This window comes from Petaurus breviceps, unplaced genomic scaffold, assembly GCF_028583685.1.
Source record: "Petaurus breviceps papuanus isolate PSGF00001 unplaced genomic scaffold, PetGlider_PUasm1.0 90825, whole genome shotgun sequence".
Classification (NCBI taxonomy): Eukaryota; Metazoa; Chordata; class Mammalia; order Diprotodontia; family Petauridae; genus Petaurus; species Petaurus breviceps.
Genome location: NW_027187353.1, coordinates 20,378,831 through 20,402,783, shown reverse-complemented (window position 1 = coordinate 20,402,783; position 23,953 = coordinate 20,378,831). Strand labels below are relative to the sequence as shown.

Sequence of the window (23,953 nt, the reverse complement as noted above, 5' to 3'; positions counted from 1 at the left end):
GAGGAAGACACCTGGGGTCCATCTTCTTTATTCACCCACAGCCTCCCTCTTATTGGACCCAGCAGGGGTGGGGGGCACCTTGTGGAGCTGGAGAGGTGGGAGTGGGGGCTGGAGGCTGGGGGTCTTTCCAATTCCTGGTTGGCCAGTTGTTGCGAGGGTAGGAATGGAGCCCCATCTCGGGGGCCGGGGGATGTGGACGGAGGGGAGGCAAGGGGGATCAGAGTGCCAGGGAGCACACTGGAGAGACTGCTTTCTCTGCGGCCTCAGAGGCTTGGAACCTGGCTCTTCTCCCCGTTCCCTGGGTGACCGAAATCATTCCAGGCCTTGGTTTCCTAACTTGTAAAATGAGAAGGTCGAGCCACATGTCCTCCAGAGACCTCTCGGGGCTCTGATTGTCGGTCCCGTGGTCCTCTGGGGGTTTTGGGATGGGGCAGGGCCCACAGAGGGGAGGTCCCGAGCGGTGCGGGTCCAGCTGGGCCGAGAGCCCGCCCACCTCAGCCCTGAACGCAGTGTCTCTGTCTCGTGGCCGCCAGCACCCCCTGGCTTTTGCCCTCAGTTTCAGCCGCTGGATGTGTGAGCACCCGGAGCTGTACCGGCTGCAGGTGAAAGCGAACTTGACGGAGCCCATGGTCACAGTGGAGCTGGCTGCCAAGGAAGCCTGGGTGCTGGTGAGCCGGCTTCTCCTCTCTGCAGGACTGTCCCTTCTCGGAGCTTTCCTTTGCCCCTTCCTCAGATGCACCTCCCGGCTTCCTTTCCTGTGTCCTGCTTAGGGGCTCTGGGTCTGGAGCCAGGCACTGTGGTTTCAATGGCGGCTTAGCCTCCCCTGTGTGACTTTGAGCTTGGTCTCAGTTTCCTCATCTGTATCTTGATGGGGGCGGGGTGAGATGATCTCTGAGGTCCCTTTTTGCTCTAAATCTATAATCCTGTGACTCCTCTGCCTCTCCCTTCCAGAGGAGACCGTGTCCTGTTCCCTATCCCAAGGCAGCTAGCAGAACCCGGTGGAAAAAGCCTAGAACCATCCAGGCCAGGGATGGGATTCTGGAGCCCCTCACCCCATTTTAGTCGATGTTGGCCCTTTAGGACCTCTCTGGGCCTCTCATTCACCACCTGTAAAATGGGGTCAAAAAACACAGATTCCCTGAACGTGTGTCCTTGCAGGTGCCAGATGAGCCCTTCTCCCCAGATGTGCTCAGCACTGCCCGGGAGATGAACGTGGCCAACTTCCGGAGGGTGGCCAAGATGCCCATCTACGGCATGGCCCAGCCCACCGCCAAGGTGACTGGTTGGGTGTGGGAGGGAAGGGCTGCCCCTTTGGGTGGCTACTAAGGACGGGAGGGACCCTGAGGCTTCTTGCTCAAGGCCTCCCCTCTGTCCCCCAGGCCATGGGAAGTGTCCTGGCCTACCTGACTGACTCCAAGAGGAAGCACCGGCAGGTGAGCTGGGTCAGCCTTCGGGAAGAGGTGGTCGTGGAGTGTGATGGACAGACCTACACACTGAGGGAGCGGGCAAACCTGAAGGAGCCTGTTCCTGGACCTGCTGCGCTCTCCCCTGAGCAGCTGGAGGTGAGCTCCCCGTCCTCTGCCTCCAGTGTCCTCTCCCAGACTTACCTCACCAGCCTCACCCTGAGAAAGGCAGGCAGTGGGATGGGAGTGTGAAATAGAGTGAAACGGAGGCAGGAGTCCTGGGTTCAGATTCCAACATAGTCAGAAAGGTTTGTTGACTGACTGACTCCCTTTGTTACTTGCTTTGTGACGATGGGCCCCCTTCCTCAGTTTCCCCATCTGTAAAATGAGGGGATTGTTCTAAGTGTAAATCTCTTTGGGATCCTATACCTTCAGCCTGCCCAGCAGTCTTCTTGGTATGTTTCCTTCCCCTGCAGAAATTGGAGTCCCAGCTGAAGGCCAGGGTGCTGGCTTCCCCCAAGCGGATAGAGGTGCACCCAGATCGGGAAAAGCCGAAGCCGTTCCAGACGTGCCTGACCATGCAGGACATTCTCGGCCAGAGCCGGGACCTCTCCTATCAGCGCCTCCCCATACCAGACTTTTGTGCCCCTAGGGAGCAGGTAATATGGGTGGTGCTGGGCTAGGGGCTGGGCTGCAGGTGGCCCGGGACCCTTGGAAGGGCCAGCTGGGATCTGAGGAGAAGGGGGAAGCTTTGAGTCTGGGATCTTCTACTTTCAGTCGTGGCCGACACTTTGTGACCCCACGTGGGATTTTCTTGGCAAAGACGCTGGAGGGGTTTGCTATTTCCTTCTCCAGCTCATTTTACAGATGAGGAAACTGAGGCAGACAGGGTCTGAGCCCAAGTTTAACTCAGAAAGATGAGTCTTCCTTGACTGCAGGCCTGGCACGCTACCCACTGCACCACCTGTCCACCCTCGGTGCCGCGGTGCAGGGCGGAGAATGTTGGCTTTGGAGTGAGAGGACCTGGGCTGCAATCCAGTTGCAGAGGTGAAGAGCTTGTCCAGGCCCTGTCAGAGGCAGCACCTGAACCCAGGTTCTCCTGTCCCCAAGGCTGCCTCTCTCACCACTACCACCCTCTCTCTGGTAAGCCTTGAAGCAAAGTTGGTGCTGCTCAGACATTTTCAGTCGTGTCCGACTCTTGGTGACCCCATTTGGGGTTTTCTTGGCGGAGATACTAGGTGGTTTGCCGTTTCCTTCTCCAGCCCATTTTACAAGTGAGGAAATTGAGGCAAACAGGATGAAGTGACTTGCCCAGGGTCACACAGCTACTAAGTGTCTGAGGCTGGATTTGAACTCAGGTCTTCCTAATCCTGTGCCACTATGCCACCTTGTGGTCCCTGCTTTTTACCTGTGTTGGGTAAATCCCCTAGCCAGGAATATGTTGGAGCTGACTCAGACCAACTCCTGAGAGCATTTTCAGTGGATCAAACTTAGAAGTGTGTCCATTTCCCGTGCCCTCCCCCCCCCCAAGAGCCTGTTGTTAAACATTTACCACCAGACCCCAACATCTGGTCTCCACTTTCCATGTCTATGGAGCGGGATGTGAGGGTGCCATGGCTGGCCTGTCCTGTCTGCGCTCTAGGGGATGAGCTCCGCTTACTGCCCCCACTGCTAATGTGCAGGACCCTCGTGCACCCTCGGTTTAGTGACCCTGTTTCTACTTGAGTTTGATGCTTTCTAGAACATGTGGCAGGAAGGGACCTGAGCTGCACAGGTGCAGGGAGCCCCCTCCCCCATTAAAGCCCCGGCCCCACAGCAGAAGGAGGGAGCTGGACCCGACGTGTGCAGTGCTCTGGTTCCCCCTCTAGCCCTGGGATCATGCATGGTCTCCCCTGCACAAGCTTCCTTTTTTTCCTCTTGTGTTTGCTGCCACCTTCTGGCCACTTAGTGTATTGAGGTCTGAGTCTGACTCGGGGAAAGGACCTTCCCTTCCGTGGCTGGAGCTGGTGGGACCAGGGATGGGGACCTGGCCTGGGGGGAGAGGCCCTGCTGCTCCTCCCGGGACTGAGGCCGCCGGTGCAAGGACCCCCTGGCCTTGCCTGGGAGGCAGCATTGTAGCTGCCATTCCTGGGTTCCCATGCCCCGCGCATGGGGCAGAGTTATGAGTGTGTGCCCCTGTGTCTATCTGTGTATATCACATGATGTGTGTGGGGGGCACGTGTGCACGTTATGTGTCACATACAACTCCCTAACCCTCAGAAAGCATGTCCCAAAAGCACCCCATAAATCTGAGTTATTCTTATCCACAGACATTTACCCATATGCATGATAAAAAAGGAAAGAAAAGGATCTATACAGAGAACCATAGGCTTTCTGAGGGTTAGGGACATGTATGTGACACATAACGTGCTGGAGAAGGAAATGGCAAACCGCCCAGTATCTCCGCCAAGAAAACCCCAGATGGGGTCACCAAGAGTCGGACACGACTGAAAATGTCTGAGCAGCACCAACTTCGCTTCAAGAATTACCAGAGAGAGGCTGGTGTAGTGGTGAGAGAGGCAGCCTTGGGGACAGGAGCACCTGGGCTCAGGTGCGGCCTCTGACGGGGCCAGGACAAGCCACTTCACCTCTCAGGGCCCTGGGTAGCTCTCTGAGGCTAGGAAGGGTGTGGACCTGCTTTGACACAAGAGTTCTCCCCCAGAGTTCCCTGTTCCACAGAAATCACAGCCCCCTCCCACTCCCCGTCCCCTCTAAAAAGTGGTCTCCTCACCCCAGCCCTTTAAAGCTCAGAGATGGGATGAGGCTTGGCTAGTCACACAGTTAAGGAAGGAAGATTTGAACCCAGGCCTCCTGCCTCTGATGACCCACACTCCTATGCTTGGGAAGGTTTCCTGTGGAGGCTCTTGGAGGGCAAGGTCTTCTGGCTTTGGGTTGGGTCCCTCTGGTGTTCTCTGGAAAGATGTTTGTTCACTTGAGTTGACCTGAATTGCCATAGTTTTCCTTGTGACAGGTTTATAGGGACTTGTCCAAGGGCCCATTTTACAGATGAGTGACTGACATCTTTAGCACTTTAGACTTGACAAAGCATTTCCCTCTGAGGCCGAAAGTACAACTGTGATGATGCCCATTCTGTGGATGTGGAAAGTGAGGCCCAGAGAGAAGGGAAGTCGCTAGGGTCCTACAGCTGGTTAAGGGTCAAGGCTGAGAATTGAAACCTGGCCTCCTGGCTGCAAGTGCAGTACTTGTTCCATTCTGTTCCTGTATGTGTGTGTGTGTTGTGTGTATGTGGTATGTATATATATGTGTGTATGTGTGTGAGAGTATGTGGTATGTGTATATGTGCGTGTGTGGTGTGTATGGCAGGCACTGGGCGTTCAGGGGCTCTGGCTCCAGCCCCCTCTCCTTGCTCTGTTTGCTGTCCGTTTTCTCCCCAGGATTTTGACCGGCTCCTCGAGGTGATGAGGGCGGCGCTGGCCAAGGACCCCAGCACCAGCTTTGTGTTCAGCTGCCTGAGCGGCCAGGGCCGGACCACGACGGCCATGGTGGTTGCCGTCCTCACCCTGTGGCACATGAACGTGGGTACCGCCTCTGTCTGGGGTAGCAGTGGGGGCTGGGGTGCTGCTGGGTTTCTTAGCTGCCTGTGTCTCTGGCATGGGGAAAGGGAGACAGCTTGAGGGGAAGACCGCCAGGGTGCCATTAGTCAGCAGAAAGGGATGGGAGGAGAGTCTGTTGGGAAGGCCAGTCAACCCGGAGGAGAGTCAGCAACCCCCAAATGTGGTTCAACAATTATTAAATAATGCCAGTGTCCAGAGAGGCAGCGAGTGTGGTTTACTGGCCAGAGTTCTGGCCTCAGAGCCAGGTCCTGGGTTCGAGTCTCACTTCTGACACATCTGGTATGCATGGCCTTGTATCGAGAGGGCCTTTCCTTGGCTGGGTCCTAGCGGACCAGTGGAAACCCCGGCTCTAGTCCCTGTCCTGCTCTGTGCCCCTGCAGGGCTTCCCCGAGATGGGAGAGGAGGAGATTGTGAGCGTGCCTGATGCCAAGTACACCAAGGGAGAGTTTGAGGTGAGTCCCTCTCTAGCTCCCCTTCATCTCTGCTCGGAGGCCCCATGAGCCGAGTCAGCAAGCATTTATTGAGCGCTTACTGCTGTCCCCCACTGCGCTGAGTGTCCCTGCCTGCCCTCAAGAAGGCTACGTTCTAAGCATCAATGGAAGCTAAATGGGAGAGGTGGAAGACAAAGGGCTGTCCCCCCTCCGACTCTGCCTGGGAAGTCCCAAGGCATCAGGAATGAAGCTGCTCATTTCACTCCAGGATGGGAGGAGGATTCTGGGTAAATTTAGGTTCACCTGTGCCCACCACAGAATCCCCCTGCCCCTCAGCACGTGGCCGGGTTCTGCCCACTGAGGGAGGAGCCCCCCCCCCCCCCATTCTGGGGGAACCGGCCACGTGGGCCGAACTCTTATCGTTAGAGGAAGTTGTTCCTTTAAAAGGTCAAGGCCAGATCCACCCCATTGCCCCCGGCTCCCAGTTCTGTTCTGTCCCCCCTTAGTCTCCTCCAGGCCAGACACCCTCGGTCCCTGCAGCTGATATTTTATAAGACACAGACTCAGGGACAACTCCAGCTTCCCTAAAAGCTTCTACCCAGAACTAAACACGACCTCAGGCTGGTCTGACCAGGGCACAGGACAGGGGAATGGTCACTTCCTTCTCCCAGAATGCAGAGGGGCCAGAGGGCTCAAACAGCCACCCAGGGGTGCATAACTAGTGAATGGCAGAGAGTGTTTTGTATACAGTAGGTGCCTTAAAAAGGGCAGCCAGGTGGCACAGTGCATATGATGGGGATGGGATCTGGACCCCAAAGAGGAAAAGCCCATGGACTTTCCCACGTGGCCCAGTCCCAGAGTCTTTTCCTTTTTGGGGCCCAGACCCCCTCCCCATCAGATAAAGCTCTGGGATTGGAGTCAGGAAGTCTGGTCTTTCCAAGTTCAAATTTGACTTTAGACACTTATTAGCTGTGTGACCCTGGGCAAGTCACTTCACCTTGTTTGCCTCAGTTCCCTCATCTGCAAAATGACCCGGAGAAGGAAAGGGAAAACTGCCCCAGTATCTTTGACAAGAAAACCCCACACGGGACACAAAGAGTCAAGTCAGACACAAGTGACTGAAATCACTGAACGACAGAAGGTGCTTAATGCTTTCCCACTTGTTTGTTCAGAGTCAGGATTTGAACTCAGTTCTTCCTGACCCAAGCCTGGCCTCTTTCCAGGGAGCCACACTGCCTGTCTTATTGGTGGCCTTTGCCCTGACTAGTCCCTGGGACCTTTGGGAAGTCTAACAGCCTCTGTGCTATAAAGACCGGCCCTGCCCTTGGGCAGCTTACATCCTCAACAGGGAGGAGAGGGGCAGGTGTGGACATCTACAGGAACATCTATAGAAATAAAATGCGTATATTTCTATCTGCCTATTTATGTGCAGAGTACATGTATTTATATCAAGTATACAGAAATAAAATGCATATATCGATATACACATTTACATGCAGAATGTACATATTTATACACATGTTTATATGCAAGAATGCATGTATGTACATAAATTTATATAAAAGTAGATTATACATATTTATTTGTAAGTAAAATATATATTTACACATATTTATATCTAAAATAAATACAAGGGAATTTTGGAGAGAAAGCACATTGCTGAGGAGATAAAGAAAGGTCTTATGTAGGTGATGGCACTTTTGCTGAGTCTTGGAGGAAGTTAGGGATTCTGAGAGATAATATGTCAGGCGTGGGGCACTGCCAAGGCATGAGTGTGGAGATGGGAGATGGATGTTGTGGATGAGGAAGGTTAAGAGTCCAGTCTGGATGAATTGTAGTGTGAGTGAAGGGGAGTTGTGTGTAATAAGCCCGGAGGGTGGGGTGGGGTTAAAGAGAATGATGCCTGTTCTGTACTGGCTGAATTTTAGATACCTGTGGGGGCTTTCAGTTTGAAATGTCCAGTGGGCAGTGGATTAAGCAGGACTGGAGACTGGGAGAGAAGCTTGAGCAGAGTCTGTATAAATCCGGCAGTCTTTGGCGGAGAAATGATATTTAAACCTAGAAAGGCAGTGGATTATGAACTTGGAGTCAAAAAGATCTGGGTTCAGACCCTGCCTCTGACATTGTACTCATCTTCTCTAGACCTCAGTTTTCTTATCTGTTAAAAGGGAATAATAATGTATGTGTTTCACAAATTTTTCACATTGTTTCACAAAGATTTCTTTTCATAAAGATTGTTGTTAATTCAATTTAGTTATGTCCGGCTCTCTGTGACCTCATTTGGGGTTTTATTGGCAAAGATACTGGAGGGGTTTGCCAGCTCATTTTACAGATGAGGAAACCGAGGCAAACAGGGTGAAGTGACTTGCCCAGGGTCACACAGCTAGTGTCTGAGGCTAGATTTGAAGTCAGGAAGATGATCCGGCCCAGCACCTTGTGCACTTTGGTGTCTCCTAGTGGCCCTAGATGGTTGTTGAGACCTGCAGAGGCAGAGTCCAGCCCTGAGCTGTTGCTGTGGCTGTCAGCTACCTCCCACCCCTTGCAGGCCATGCGCTGACCACACATCAGAAGCTTGTGGGGTGCCTTGTGTGTGCGAAGCTGCCGCTTTCCCTGGCTGTGCCCTTCTGCCCATCTCTCTCTCTCTCTCTCCCCCAGGTGGTGATGAAGGTGGTCCAGCTGCTGCCTGACGGGTACCGGATGAAGAAGGAGGTGGACGTGGCCCTGGACACGGTGAGCGAGACCATGACGCCAATGCACTACCACCTGAGGGAGATCATCATCTGTGCCTACCGCCAGGTGAGCCTTCTCTGCCTCTCTGGGCTCTGCTCCTGACCACTCACAGAATTCAGCTCTGCTGGGGGGCCAGTGGCATGTGGATGTCTGTCTGAGCTGAAGGCCTGGGGCAGGTCAGCTCAGCTGGGCTCTGTGCCACCTGACACTTTAGATAAAGATAGGGATGGCATGCTTATTAGATTGGCAGCTGACCCCAAGTTTAATGGGAAGGACCGCTATTAGGACCCCGGAGGATGGGTCAGGATCTGAAAGGGTCTTTCTGGGCAAGAGCCTGGGACTGAACTAAGATGAAATTCACTAGGGATATAGGTCAAGATTTGGGTTTGGGTCCAAAAAGTCAAATATAAAAGAACAAGATGGCGGATGCTTGGACAGAGAGCAGTAAGGTTGTCTTGGGCTGCATTAAGAGAGCCCCAGCTTCCAGGAAGAGGGAGCCACAGGGAGGTGATGGTCCCACTGGGCTCTGCCCTCCTCACATAGCAGCTGGAGGACTGTGCTCAGTCCTGGGCTCCATGGTTTAAGAAGGATATGCATAGATTGGAGAGTGCCCAAGGAAGGCCACTAGGAAGACGATGTCTTGAGTCTAAGACATTTGCAAGTCAGTTGAAGACAGAAGAACAGGGCTGTCCTGTGGAAGGAGGATTCACCCTGTTTGGTGTGGGAGGGTGGGCCTAGGAATAAATGGGTGGAATTTGCAAAGGGGCTAATTTCGGTTGGATACTGGGGAGAACTTAACAGTGAGAGCTGTTCTGGAGTGAAAAGGGCCTCCTTGAGAGGCGGTGGGTCACCCCTCCTTGAGGTCTTCAGGCCAAGACTGGGCAACCACTTGTTGGGCCATAGTGGGGGTTCCTTAGTGTGTGGTTTGGAACCAGATGGCCATTGAGGTCCCTTCTCATTCTGCAATTCTGTGGTTATTTCCAGCAGCTGTATGGATAATCCCCAAATTATTTACCTGTGCTTCTGTCTTACCTCCAACTGCACTGCTTTTGAAAGGCAGAAAATACCCAGGCCCGTTCTGGTCCTCCAATGGGTCTGGGCTCTGCCGGATTTGGAAGTCTCTAGCCCTTGATAGGGATCACACACCCTCCATCCGTGGCTGCCTATTCTAGGACACTCTTGGCCATGTCTTCCCATCATTTTGCTCCCCAATGTGCTTTAGCCAGGTTAAATGCCAGATGTAAACTGACTATGCATTAGGACTGGGCTCTGTTACCAGCCCTGGGCCGATGGTAGAGGTCCCCTCAGTCACCGCTGATGTACGAATGGCAAAGTGAGGGAAGCCAAGCTTTTCTGACCTGTGGCCTCTTTTTACCTTGAGGTCAGTGTGCCTTTGAGGGTGCAGATTTCAGGGCTCAGCCCTGGCTGAGAGGGGGCATTTGGGGTTAGATATTCTAGGCTGCTGCCTACCTCACTGCCACCAGCCATGGGCACCCCAGCAACCCGGGGAGACAGCAAGAGAAGAACCGTATTTGGGTGTAGGTGGTGGTGCAGCCAAGCCTGGCTCCCTGGTCCCTTGGAGATCCTGCTAGTAGATGGGGGTGGGGGCATAGTAATGGAGAGATTATTGTAGCAGATGTTGGTGGGGAAGGCTGTGTGGGGAGGGACTTCCTAGAGCTCCTTCCTGCTGGCTGGGCTGCCCAGCTTCCTTCCCCCTCACACATGCATGTGCACACACGCGCGCACATTCACACATGCACACACATGCACACGCACACGCACACACACACACGCACACACACCCCCCTCTCAGTTTGCCCTTAATGATTTTTAATAAAGCTGAGGAATCCAGCTCCTTCCCCAGCCTGACTCTGGGTTGAGCCTTTTCCAGCTCTAAGCTTGGACAGTCCTTTCCTGGCCCTCAGAGGGCCTGGGCTGCTCACCCCCTCCCACCTAGGAGATGATTTTGCCCATGAGACATCTGGAAAATCGAGGCCTCCACCCTCAGAAGGCACCTAGACCCCAGCTCATGCCCTCTGTGCGCTGGCCCCAAACTTTGGCTTTTTCCCAGTTAGGTTAGGGTTCCTTAGCTACCCCAATCCATGGTCACATTCCAAAAGGACCATCTTACTGTACCAAGGACAGCCACTTTTTTCTAGCAAGATGAGTCTGAGGTGGTCTGGCTTTGACTCCTGACTGTGCTATTTCTCACCAGTGGATAGAGCCCTGGGCCTGGAGTCAGAAAGACTTGAGTTCAAATCTAGCCTCAGACACTTACTAGCAGTATGACCCTGACCAAGTCACTTAACCTCTGTCTACTTTGTCCTAAACTGTAAAATGGGGATAACAAACAGCGCCTGCCTCCCAGGGCTGCTGTTGTGAAGGCCTTAGCTCAGTGCTTGGTACCCAGTAGATACTTAATAATTTCCAATTGATTGAGAGGGACCTCTGCCCTCTTACCAGAGCTGTACTTCTCAGTCTGGGGGGAGGGGATTGCTCCAGGTGGGCCCCCTCCCCACTTTCCTTGCCAGGAGGGGTTGGGTCTCTCCACTCATGGCCTGCCAGGCCCTCAGAGGCTGGTAGCTGCCATCCTCACCCCTTTGAACCGTTCTCTGGACTCTGTGGTTCTTTGGAGCTCAGCCGGGGGCAGGGATATGTTTCTGAATGACTGAGGTCTGCAGGTGGGCTTGGGTGTCAAGGTGATTTGTAATACTGTGCATTCTTGGTGTTTTCTGGGAGATATGTAAATGGAAGGGTGGTGTGGAGCTGCCAGAGGTGGACAGACTTGGGCCTACCTCCCCCTCCCCTGGTTGTCCTAGCAGAATTCACTGACTCACGAAGGGCCCTTAGAGCATGCAGTGTGGGATTGTGGGCTTGTTAGGTCATAGGTTTAAAGGTGGAAGAGATTTTAGGTATCACTGAGTCTGATCCTCTTCCCCCCATTTTAGAAGTGAAGTAACTGGGGTCCTTGGAGTTTAAGTGTCAAGGTCACCCAGGGTTTGAGCCCATGTCTTTGGCTCTATGACTAGCCTTCTGCTAGACCCCAGCTTCTCCTGGGTCTAGAAAGTCAGAGCCGGCCTGGGCCTTAGGACAGAGAATGCTGGAATGCAGAGCTGACTGTATCCTGCTTAGCATATAGAAAATGAAGGTGGGAGGGTGCTTAGAGATCACCTCTAGTCTAACCTCATTTTAGGAACTGAGGGACGGGAAGTCCAAAGAGGGAAGTGACTTGGTTAGGGTGCCCCAGGTCTCAGGTGGCAGAGCTGGCCTGTGTCCCCGGTCCTCTGGCTCCAGGTCTGGGACTCTTGCTGTGTGACCTGTGACCAGCAGCAGCATTCAGCACCTGGTTAGGAGGGAAGTGGGTGGTGAACGTTCAGTACCTGACTTAAGCTCTGCTTCTGGTGATGACTGCCTTCCAACAGATGCCCAGGAGGGTCCTTTGGGGTCAGCTGGCTGTTAGGCGCTGGCAGCCTAGGCAAGGCAGAGCCTAAGAGGCTTTGGGAAGAAGCAGATGGAGTCAGAGCAGGCTTCCCAGAGGCTCTGAAGCTGGGCCCCTCTGCTCCCTCCCCACCCCCTGCTTCTTTACTCTAATTGATAACACATGCCCCTGCTTCTGGGTGGATCCCACGCCAGCCTCCCTCCACCAGGGCCTCTTAACTCAAAAGAGATGCCCCAGGCCTGGACTTCCTGAGCTGCCCCCTTGGCATGAAGGGTTGGGGGAAGGACAGAACGATGGGGGGAAGACCCCTCCCCTCACCCCCAGGGAACTTTCCATCCTCAGCCTCGGCCCGGGGGCAGACTTGGGTTTCTGTCCTCCATCTGTATAATGGGATAAAGCCATGTATTCCCATGATTGTTTCTGGGGAAACATTGTAAACTGTAAAGCCCTACAGAACTAGGCCTAGAACCATCAGTTTAGAGCTGTGAGGGCCCAGCAGGTTTGAGCTCCTCATTTTACAGACAAGGAAGCTGCCGCTGAGGCTGATGTGATGGCCAGTGGCCCCCTGCTGGCACACACCAGTTAGAATCTGATCCCGGAAGCCCTAGACTCCAGAGGCCATCCTCTGATGAGATGCAGAGATGAGACACAGAGCCAGCTGCTTTTGCTTTTATTATAGAGGAGAGCCTTGGACTGGGAATCTTGGGCTTGGTCCCAGCTCTGCCACCGACAGGCTCAGTGACCTTGGATGAGTCCCTTCCCAGCTTCATCATCTGTTAAATGTGCAAGTGTGGGGTGGGGGGAGGAGGGTCGGGTGGATCCCAAGGCCCCAACATTCTCTGTAATGGGCTGTGATTTATGGCTTTTCCTGAGTGACCTGTTATGTCCTGGGCCCCTCCTGACACGCTCTCCTGCCCCTTTCCATGGATGCGGCCTCAGCCATCGCCCTGCCCCCACAGGCACAGCCAAGTCCAGGGCCAAGGCCATTGCCCCAGGGAGGTGAGAAGTCTACATGGGTAGGTTTTAACTACAGGACACCTGGAGTTTATTATACTTGTAAAAACAAAGCACGTTTTAAGAGGGCACTAAATATTTAATTTAAGGGGAGAAAATGATTTTAACAGGGCCTGGGGTTCCCTGTGTCTCTAAAAATAATCTCAAGACAGAGGGACCATTCTGAGAGCAAATGGAGGCTTGGCAGCCAGCAGGGCTTCACACAGGCATTGCCAGAGGTGACTGTTGTGGGGCAAAGTTCGGGTCAGGTCAGGAGGAAGGCTCGGGGCTTCACAGTGCCCCCCATTCTTAGAGTTCCTTAGTGCAACAGTCTCATTAGTCCGCAGAGGTAACTAAGGCCCAGAGAAGGAAAGGACTTGAACAAGGTCATACAGCTAGTTCATAGCAAGGGTGGGGCCAGGGATCCTGGCTGGACAGACGTGGAGGTGGGGCGGGGCTCCAGCTAATCTCGGGTTCTAGGCCTTGTCCTCTTGGTCTCCTACCAGAGAGTTTAGTTTTTGCCCGACTGAGTAGCCTTTGTTCTGAGACTATATACCCCATGAATGCCATATTTACATCCTCGTGGAATTTCTGAGCCAGAAGTGCTTCAGAACCCATTCTGGGTAAGCAAGACTCGTCTGGACAGTGGGCTGACAAGTTGTCATCCAGGCTTCCCTGGAAGTTGGTTAATGGTGGATGAACCATTGCTGTGAGTTAGAGGGGTGTGTGCCCCAAGCATGTGAAGACTTCCCCAGGTAAAGTGGGAGAACGAGAGCAATTTGTTCCAATGGCCATGCAGGTGGCTGAAGCAGGCTCTGTGAAGCTCTCAGAGCGGGGTCAGACATAAGTGATGCCAAGGTCATCTACTGAGTCCCAGGCCATCACCAGTCTTGACTTTTGCTCTCTGGAGGAGAGAGTGAGGCTGATGAGCCTAGTTCTCTTCAAGGATGAAGGATGAACAATTCCGATCGTGTTCCCCTTTAATAGGATGTTTTTTCCTTATTACACTGAGCCTGAATCTGCCTCTTGGCAGCTTTTCCTCATGAGGCTGCTTCTGTGCTCTGAGGCCAAGCAGGACAAGTCGAGTCCCTTCTTCATGGGATAGCTTCTGGGGCCTTTCCTCCATCACCTCCAATTTGAGCAGATATCCTAGACTCAACCAATTTCTTAGACTATGTGACGTATTTCTGTTTCCTGGAAGGGTGGCCCCAATGCCTGGATTCCCGAGGGCTGGAGAAAGAGTGAATTAGGGGATGGGGAGAAAGGGGAGGCAGATTCTAGTGGCCATTGAGCCTCACTAAAGGACTGAGCCCTGAGGCTCTCCCCAAGCACTACTCAGTAATAGGATGAATGGATAAATGAAAAGGCATTTATTGAATATTTAATGCATCCAGAACTGTGTATACAAATAGAAAAGTGATCTATGGTCCCTACTCTTAAGGGGCTTATATTTTAAATAGGGGAAATAACACAGCCAAAGCCCCTGTGGGCCGAGGGTTCAACTGAGGGTAGTGAGTGGTCCTTAGGGTATAACATCAGGGCAGGTAGAAAGAAAGGCCCACTAAATGCTTCATGTGACAATGTCTGGGGTCTGGAAACCATAGTCAGGGCCAGATGGGAAGGCCCACTGGGCTTCAGAATGTGGCAGTCGGGCAAAGGCCTGCTGGTTCTCTGTCTTGTCAGGATTGTAGCTGGTGATGCCTTGGTGCTATGTAAATGTTAGTAATTATTATTAAGTGTCTGAGGCAAGATCTGAGCTTTGGTTTTTCCAGCACCCAGCTCCAGCTGTCTAGGGTTATAGAGCTGTCTTAAGGAAGGAGAGTATTGGTATAGTGCCAACTTCAGAGTCTGAGACCCTTTTTTCAAATCCTGTCCATGCTGCTGACTAGCTGTGTGACCTTGGGCAAGTCACTTCCTCTGTATAGCCATTTCCTCATCTTTAACATGGGGAAGCGAGGTTAGACTAGAGCCCTTTGAACTCTAAATCTGTGCCCCTGAGAGGTGGGAGGGAATTAAAGACGTCTAGTGAAAAGAGCCCTGGATTTGGCGTTAGGGGAGCTTGATCCAGACTCCTGCCTCTGACACTAACAAGTCATCTGGGCTCTGTGGACCCCAGTTTCCTCAAAGGTTTGGCCTTAGATGCTCCCCCAGTTTCCTTCCAGCTCTGATGGAAAATGAGATACTGAGAACCAAGTGATTGCCTGGGCTGCAGCCGATTTGGGCACCAGACTTAGAGGGTCTGTGTGGGAAACATGGGCAGGGCCCCCGGAAAGCAGAGCCCTGGCTATGCTGGCCCTTGGGCCCCTGTGTTTAAATCCATTTAGAGCTCAGGAGGAGGTGCCCTGGGTAGCGCTGGCCTGGGCGCTGGGGTATTATTATCTGCTTGACAGACCCACTGTGCAATTTGGCCTCCCCAGCTGTCTGTGCCCAGAGGGCCCTTGGCTGGGGACACCAAAGAGAGGGAGGGACCTGGGTGGGGGATGGAGAGTAGCTGAGGCCTCTGTACGTGGTGCTCCAAGGCGCCCGGAGGCCCCATCATCTCAAAGACAGGAGAACAAATACCACGTCAAGGAACTTTCCAAGTCAGTGAAAACTGGTGCTGTAGACAGTCAAAAAAAGATTGTGTGCCGAGGGATATTCAGGTCATGGTATGGTAAAGAAGCGTCAGGACACAGGGGTCCCACTCCCAGCGCTGCTGCTGACTTGCCAGGTGACCTTGGCTGGTGCCTTCCAGGTTAGAAATTCTGTGTTCTTAGAATGTCCCACCTTTATTTCCAGTTCTGACATTCTAGGTTCTAAGGTGCCTTCCAGTTTTGAAATTCCGTGTCTGTGTTCCAAGGTCCCTTCAGGTCTGAGTTTGCTCTGGGTTCTAGGTTCTGAGGTCCCTTCTAGTCCAGAATTTTATATTCAGTGTTCCAAGATCCAGCTCTGACATTCTAGGTTTAATGTTCCAAGGTGCTTTCTAGTTCTGACACTCCATGTTCTAGGTTTTCTATCACCTCTGACATTCTATTTCATTCATAGGGTCCTAGATCTTGAGCTAGAAGGAACCTTACAGGCCACCTAATCCAACCTCCTCATTTTACTAAAAAGGAAACTGAGGCCCAGAAGGCTCAATCAGCTTTGATATTCTACGACCCTCTCTGTCAATGGTGAAATTCGTAGGTGTGGAGTTGAACATGCAGTTGGAGGAGAGTGTGGCCTTTGGTCTTAGATCCATAGAATATCTGAGCTTTGGGGGACCTTCGAGGTTACCTGGTCCAACTCTCTCGATCGACAGAGCCAGGAGCAGGTTCACATGGGCCTGGAAGGCAGACTTCACAGTCGCCCCACACACTTGCCCCTGGACGCAGGCCCGGTCAGTGTCCCTTGACCCCTGCTCTCCTGCCTCCAGGTCTGGCACCCTTTTCTTCCTCCCCACCCCCAGCCTACATTTGCCAGTTAACTCTTGATGGGGGGAGAAGAGAATTTCACATCTGTAAATGGGGTGACCTCAGATCCCTGTTGGTCTCTATGTCCAGCCTGTAGCACGATATTTAGCCCATAGCAGAGTCCTAATAATGGTTTTTAGTTAAATTTAACATCAGTCTCAAGGGATTCCAAGTTTTGGAGAGTGGCCTTTGTGAGGGGGCCAGTCCTGGGAATGGCAAAGCCTGTTTCCTCCTCCATTCCACTTCCCTGATTGACTCCCCTGGGACTCGGTGGAACTTCTTTGCTTGCTGTGTCTGGATGCTTCCTTAAATCCTCGCCCTCCCATGGCCTGTTTCTGGGCTATGCAGCCAGACAGCTATGACCCGCTCTGCACAGTGGAAGGAATGCTGGACCAGAGGCAGGGGGTCTGGTCAGAGGCCGCAGCAGAGCGGCTCAGCTTCTTGCTTTGACACTTAGTTGTGGGACTTCAGGGAAGGTCACAGAGCCTCAGTTTCCTCATCTGTAAGATGGGGAAACAATTCCTGTGGTGTAGGTTTTTTTCTTCATAGGACAGCAATGAGGAAAGTGAATGTAAACTTTCAAACTCTGTAGGAATGGGAAGGTTTTTTTGGTTATTATGATTGTTGAGAGGAGCCGTAGATAAAGATGGTTTCAATGCCAGCTCAAAGGCCTGGTGCAGGTCCCACCTTTGGTACATAATAATAGCGCTTACTCTGTGCCAGGCACTTTGCCAAGGGCTCTACAAAGACAGTCTCATTTTATCTTCACAGGTAAGCACTCTGTTGTTCTCGTTTTACAATTGAGTAAACTGAGGCAATCAGAGGTTAAGTGACTTGTCCAAGGTCACAAAGCTAGTAAATATCTAAGGCTGGATTGGAACTTCTTGACGTCAAGGCTGGCGCTCTATCTACTGTACCACCTAGCTGCTCACATCCTGGCTGTGTGACCCAGGGCAAGTCCCTTCTCTCTCAGTGCTCTGGACAGTATTCTAAGACCAGCCATGGCAGAGGAGGGGGCAGTCTGTATTCGTGGAGGGAGTTTTTCCATCTGTAAGTACCCAACGTCAGTGAAATCATGGTCAGTCCCTATCCCTGTTCTGTCCGTGATTATTGGGATCCTTGGAGTTTGCTGTGAGCCCAGCTCTGACACCTGATGGCTGGGTGACCCTGGACAGTCTACTTCCCCTCTGGGCCTTAGTTTCCTCCTCTAAAAAGAGGACGCAGCTCTTCTTTCCCCACCTGCTACGTGGCATTCTCTCCCCTCCCCGTTAGAGTGTGACCATGTGTGGCCTTCCTTTGTGTCCCAGGCATACAGCAGGTGCTCAATAAATACTTGTTGACTGACACAATCATTCAGCAGCATTTTTCAGGTGTCTCCTGTGTGCCAGGCTGGGGATACAGAGCGATTCCTGCCCTCGAGGAGATTCCGTTCTCCCTGGGATGATGACATGGCCATGTCTATTTTTGTATCAGTCAGTCAGCATTAAGTGCCTACTGTGTGCCAGACATTGTGCCTAAGGCGCAAAGACAGAAGTGATGTGGTTCCTGTCCTTAAGGAGCTGTGGTGCGTGCGTGTGTGTACAAAGTGGAGACAAGGTGATTGCGTATACCAAATGGATACAGGGGGATTGTGTGTATTGTATATACACAAAAATAAGTACAAGGTGATTGTGTGTGACTATATATATATACGTGCATAAAACATAACAAGGTGATTTTCATGTGTATACACATACATGTATATACACACAAAACACACATACACATACACACAAAATAGACACAAGGTATTTGTGTGTTTACACACAAAACTAAATATGAAGTGATTGTATGTATGTATACACACAACATACAAAGGTGACTTTGTGTGTGTATATACCTATAAGTACACAAAACGTAATAAAACATGCACAGAACACAAATACAAAACATACACATAGATGAGACATATGTACCTATACATACACAAAATAGATACCAGGTGACTGCATGTGTTTGTGCTGGGGGCGGGGCGCTACAAGGTTGTCAGGAGAGATGCCATCAGAGGGGACTAGCCTGATCATTGCCCGCTGCTGCTTTTCTCAGTGGGATGGTGAGGCTGTTTCCCCAGACAGAGGCACCAGTGATTAGCCGGAGCTCCTAGGACCCGGGCAAGGAGCAGGGAGGGGGGCAGGGAGAGCCCGGTCCAGCTGTGCGGCCGCCTCGTCTGGGATCTGCAGACACCTTCTCCTGCAGCTCCCATCATCCCTGTCTTGCCAGGAATGTCCTGATGCTGAGCTCCACATTCCGCTCGTCTGGAAGTCTCCTCCCAGACTTCCATGAGTCCTGGGTTTCGGAACGGACCAGCACTTGTTAACTTCTTGGCAGGTGCACTTAACGATAACCACATTCTCCCTGGCCTGGCTCCCCAGCTTCCCCTTGTCCCCACCGGTCTCTTCCCCTCTTCCCTTCTGCCATACGGTGCTTAACTCCATTGTGCTTTGGCCCCTCTCCACAACTGGCAGTCAGATCATGCTTTAATAATAAGCAATTAGGGGAAAATACTCCCTGGGATTCAGTGTTTCCTCCCTCCAGCGCCAGGAATGTTCCGAGACTGTCCATAAGAAAGTGCTGGGCTTTCTGGAGGCCTCTCTCTCCCCTGCCATAAATCAGGAAAGAGCCTCTGGAATTCTTCAGGAATTCTGCTTCATCCAGGGGAGATGGGCTGGGGCTGGCTCATTTCTGGATCTGTCACACTGTGTGATGCAGTCAGGCAGGAGAAAATCCTCCTCCTGCTCTTGGCTAGGCTCAGGGGCAGACAGGCAATTGTAAGGTAAGCTGGGAGCCACTTTAGGGGCCATCTGGCCCAGGAGTTCCTAACCCGGAATCTGTAAATTTGACTTTTAAAATTATTTTTACTATTTCAATAGAATTGGTTTCCTTTGGTATCTTATATATTTTATCTTACGCATTTAAAAGTCTCATTCTGTGTAGGTGTCCATAGGCTTTACCGAGCTGCTTCAGATATAAAAAGAGGAAGGAGCCCCATCTAATCCAACCCTGTTTCACAGAAAGGCAACCAGCCCAGAAGGAGGAAGTCACTTGCCCAAGGCCTCACAAGTACTGAGTAATTTTAATAATGCTAATGCTAAAGACCTTTATATAGCACAGTAAGGTGGTACAATGGATAGAGCACTGGGCCTGGAGTCGGGAAGACCTGAGTTAAAAACCAGCCTCAGACACTTACTAGCTGTGTGACCCTGGGCAAGTCATTTCACTCTGTTTGCCTCAGTTTCCTCATCTGTAAAATGAGCTGGAGAAGGAAATGGCAAACCACTGCAGTATCTTTGCCAAGAAAACCCCAAATGTTGTCACAGATCTTCAGACAGGCCTGAAACAACTGATCAACAGCAACAAAATTCTTGAGAAGTTTCACCAGACTGCCAAAGAAGTCCACACTACAGAAAAGGGTTTAAGAACCTCCCTCTCTAGGGTCGGCTAGGTGGCACAGTGAATAGAGCACTGGCCCTGGAGTCAGGAGGACCTGAGTTCAAATCTGGCCTCAGACACTTAACACAAAAACTAGCCATGTGACCTTGGGCAAGTCACTTAACCCCAATTCCCCTGCCCTCCCCTCTCCAAAAAGAACTAGTAAGTGTCTGAGGTCAGATTTGAACTCAGGGAGATGTCTTCCTGCCTCCAGGCTGGTGCTTAATGCATTATGGTGCCCCCTAGCTTCTCAAGAATACTGTTTGTGCAGGCACAGGATGAAATACTTAGGATTTCAAAGAAAACCAATTCTGTTGAAATACAGTTATCAAAATGTCTTTTTAAAGAAATTCCTAGATTCCCCATGGAGTTCCATGGACTCCAGGTTGGGAACCCCTGCAGTAGGGCAAGCAGGCCTTTTCTCTGGCTGTGCCCCATGGCTGGACTCTCTTCCCTCCTCAGCTCTCTTGGCTTCCATCGGGTCTCAGCTAAAACCCCACCCTCTGCATGAGCCTTTCCGGATTCCCCTGAATGTTATGACCCCTCCTGCCCTTCCCGCCACCTTGTGGTCATCTCTAATTTATCCCATCTGTGTCTTGTTTCTAATAGTTGTTGACATATTTTCTCCACCATTCGACTGGAAGCTCCTTAAGGGCAGGAACCATATATTTTTGCCTTTCTTTGAATCCCTATCACTTAGTACAGTGCTTGGCTCAACTCAAGCTTCGTAAATGCTTGTTGACTTATAGAAACTGAAACTCAGTGAGAGAGGAAGTGATGTCACAGAACTAATAAGTGTCAGAACCAGGATTCGAATCCAGGCCTCTCCGCCATGCTGCTTGTGAAATGATCAGATTAATTCTGTCTTTTTTAATTGATCCTCTTTACAAGTAATTGATTTTGTCCTGTAACTGTTCATGTTATGATTCTTTTGTCTCTTGAATGTAACAACTCCCTGTCCTTGGCTCTTAGGGCCTAGAACTAACAGGGCTTTAAAGATGACTTGGGCCACCCCACTCATAGAGCCCACCAGGGCTGAGCTCTTCATCCTGGGTGCAGACATCTCCAATAGCCTTTCCTCCTGGAGATCATGGCGGCTTGAACAGGATAGTACCATGAACGTCATTCAGAAAAGCCATATTGGCTGCAGAAACTCTAAAGAAGTTGTAAGGCATTGTGGAAAAACTCAATTCCGACAGTCCCAAGTGTTAAGAACAAAACAGAGTTTTTCCTCAAAGAAATACTTTCAAGATGATCATGTTAAGGCTTAAAAAAAATAAGTCAAACTTCTTTTGCAAACAAATAGAGTTTAGTAAAGTTATACTTTATTTTATGGAAAAACTTTAAAAACAGACAAGTGACTGTTTCTAAAAGAGACAAGACAGGGCCCAAGGCCCATCAGGGAGAAGGGAACAGAAGATGCCTTGGACGTGCATCCAGTCTTTTTGATTTTACATTGGGGCTCTTTTGGCTGCTTTATTTGTTGTTGGTCAGTTGTTTTTCACTCGAGTCCAACTCTTTGTGACTCCATCTGGGGTTTTCTTGGCAGAGATACTGGAGTGGTTTGCCATTGCCTTCTCCAGCTCATTTGACAGATGAAGGAACGAGGCAAACAGAGTGAAGTGACTTGCCCAGGGTCACACAGCTAATAGGTGTCTGGGGCCATTTTTGAATTTAGAAGATGAGTTTTCCTGACTCTATATACTACACCACCTAGATGCCCTACACTTTGTACCATTCCAGGCAGAACTGGGGCAGATACAGCATGAGGGTCTTGGGGGTAGGGGAAGCAGGTGATAGGATTTCCCCTCCTTTTTTTCCAGCTTCCAGTCAGGCCTATAGTCTCTGTAGGAGTCACATACCCAACTGCTTTGGGCATCAAGGTATGTTGCGTCCTTAGTGGGGATCAGGGTCACAGCTGAGCCAGCCCTCCTGGTCTCCTCCTTTCCCCTTCCGCCTAGAGTTCTTCTGTGAGCTAATCATACTCTCTCTTGTCTGTGTCCTAGAATGCACTGATAAGTCATGGCCTGACAGACCCTGGGGAATGGCTTCTGATTAGGCCTTTCTGGTCTGTCCAGCTGTGATATCATTCCTTGCCTGCCCCAAGAGAGCAAATCCTTGGCCAAGCTTGAAATCAAAGCTGCTGCTTTTCCTTCTGGGTCAGGCTGCTGCTGATTCAGCATTCAGTGGACCCTGCCCCTGAGGGGATGGAGTTTCCCTGCACAGGGTCATCTATGGAGCCCCAGCCAAAGTGAATATTATTAATAGTAATGTTTGCAGAGTACTTTGCATATATGGAGAGATGGCATGGCTTAGTGGACAGAGGCTTGGAGTCTAAGCAGAAAGGCCTGAGTTCAAGTCCTGCCTGTGTCAGCCAGAGTGAGCCGCTTCTTCTCTTAGTGCTCTGGGAAGCTGTTTAAGGCTCTTAAGCTGCAGGAAATGTGCTGATCCTCATTGTTAGGAATTTGTAGGCATCTGGGAGTTCCCTTTGCTAATGAAATATATGACCTCCTTTGAGTCTTACAGCTACCTTTTAAGGTTGTTATTGTCGAGTTGTTTCAGGCGTATCTGACTCTCTGTGGCCCCATTTGGGGTTTTCTTGGCAGAGACACTGGAGTGGTTTGCCATTTCCTTCTCCATCTCATTTTACAGATGAGGAAATCAAGGCAAGCAGGGTTAAGTGACTTGCGCAGGGTCACACAGCTAGTAAGTGTCTGAAGTTGGATTTGAACACTGGTCTTCCTGACTCTAGGTCCGGTGTTCCATCCACTGCACTTCCTAGCTGCCCACCTTTCAAAGTAGGTGCTATTATCACCCCCATTTTACAGATGAGGACACTGAGGCCAAGAAAAATGAAGTTACTTGCCCAGGGTCAGTCTGTCAGTCAACAGTCAACATTTATTAAATACCTATTGTGTTCTAGGTATTGTGCTAAGCCTTGAAAGTAAAAATGAAAGGCAAAAAACAGTCGCTGCCCTCAAGGAGCTAACAGTCTAAGGGGAGAGGGAATATGCCAGCAGCTGTGTACAAGCAAGCTCCATAGAGCATAAATTGGAGATAATCAGCAGAAATAAGTCACCAGCATTAAAAGGGACCAGAAAAGGCGGGTTTTAGTTGGATCTGGAGGGAAGAAGCCAGGAGACAGAAATGAGGAGAGAGAGGCGTCCAGGTGTGTGAAAATGCAGGGACAGGAAGATGAGGATTTGTGCAGGGAGCCCCAGGGAGGGCGGCATCTCTGGATTTCAGAGTGCGTGGAGGGAAGGAAGGTGTAGGAAAACCAGGAAGGTCAGAAGGGCTTTGATACAGCAGCAGCTAGAGATGAGAAGGGGTTCGGGCTGAATAATTAGATCTGAGAAGCATCAGCCAAGAGATGATCCTTGAATCCATGGGAGCTGAGGAGATCCCTAAGAAGAAGGGTACAGGGAGAGAAGAGGAGAGGACTTAGGACAGAACCTCGGGACGATGGGTCATTGGCCCAAGGTTAGGGGGCGTGGCCAGGTGAAGGTGGAGCAAGGGAGAGTGAGGAGGAGCCAGTGGACAGCCAGGAGATGCTGATGGCCAGAGAAGGTGCTAGGCAGTGTCAGAGGTCAGAAAGGTCACGCAGGATAAGAAGCAAGAAAGGACCGTCATTTTTGGCAATCATTGGTAAATTGGGAGAAGCCATTTCTGTTGAATGATGAAGTTGGAAGCCAGACTGCAGAGAGTTAATTAAGAAGGGAGAGAGGAACAGAGGGTAAAGTCTATGTTTTCTTAACTCAAAGCCTCCTGACTCCTGACTGGTACTCATAGAATAGTACTTGGCATATCATGGGTGCTTAATAAATGTTACTGACTGAGAAAGACCCGGATTCTAATCCACCGTCATACGCTTTCTAGCTGTGTGATTCTGGACAAATCTCTAGCCTCAATGTCCTCCCATGTAAAATGAGGAAAAATCCTAGCAGCTGCCTCCCAGGGTGGGCATAGGATCAAATGAGCAAGTGTCTGTAAAATGTTTAGAAAACCTTAAAGCCCCTTGTAAAGCATCAGCTATTGTTGTCATCTAGCAGGAATGTAAGTGCTGTGAGGCCAGGGCATGGCCCACTTCTGTATTTGTATCACTAGTGCCTCAGACACCTACTGGCATACAGGAGGTGCTTAATAAGTGTGTATTGTTAGGCCAAGCAGAAGGATCACAGGGCTCTCCCCAAGGACTCATGAGATCTCTCTATCTCTGTGCTCTAGGAGTCCATGCCTGCTTCTTTGGGAGTCATCACCCCCGTGAGGCGGGCAGATTGTGACCCTTCCTCACGTTAGCAGGTGGTCTTCATGAGTTGTTTGACCAAAAAATCCGTGACTTCTGGCCACTTCTTAGGATGAGCCCGTCCGCAGTAAGCTGGGTTATCCCAAGCCTGGGCAAATTAGAACAGCTACTTGTGTGATGTAGTAGGGTATTGGGTTCAAA

At 51.1% G+C, this 23,953-nt stretch overlaps 1 protein-coding gene across 3 annotated transcripts in view; it reads left to right on the top strand.

The window, feature by feature from the left end:
• The window catches only part of PALD1 (phosphatase domain containing paladin 1), a 90,963-nt gene that overhangs the window by 54,334 nt on the left and 12,676 nt on the right, over positions 1-23,953 (top strand). For all 3 annotated transcript variants that reach the window (XM_069071442.1, XM_069071443.1, XM_069071444.1), the window contains 7 exons: positions 534-668; positions 1,159-1,275; positions 1,380-1,562; positions 1,880-2,062; positions 4,838-4,978; positions 5,398-5,469; positions 8,104-8,244. In XM_069071442.1, coding sequence (XP_068927543.1) covers positions 534-668; positions 1,159-1,275; positions 1,380-1,562; positions 1,880-2,062; positions 4,838-4,978; positions 5,398-5,469; positions 8,104-8,244 — 972 coding nt within the window. The remainder of the gene's footprint in view (positions 1-533; positions 669-1,158; positions 1,276-1,379; positions 1,563-1,879; positions 2,063-4,837; positions 4,979-5,397; positions 5,470-8,103; positions 8,245-23,953) is intronic.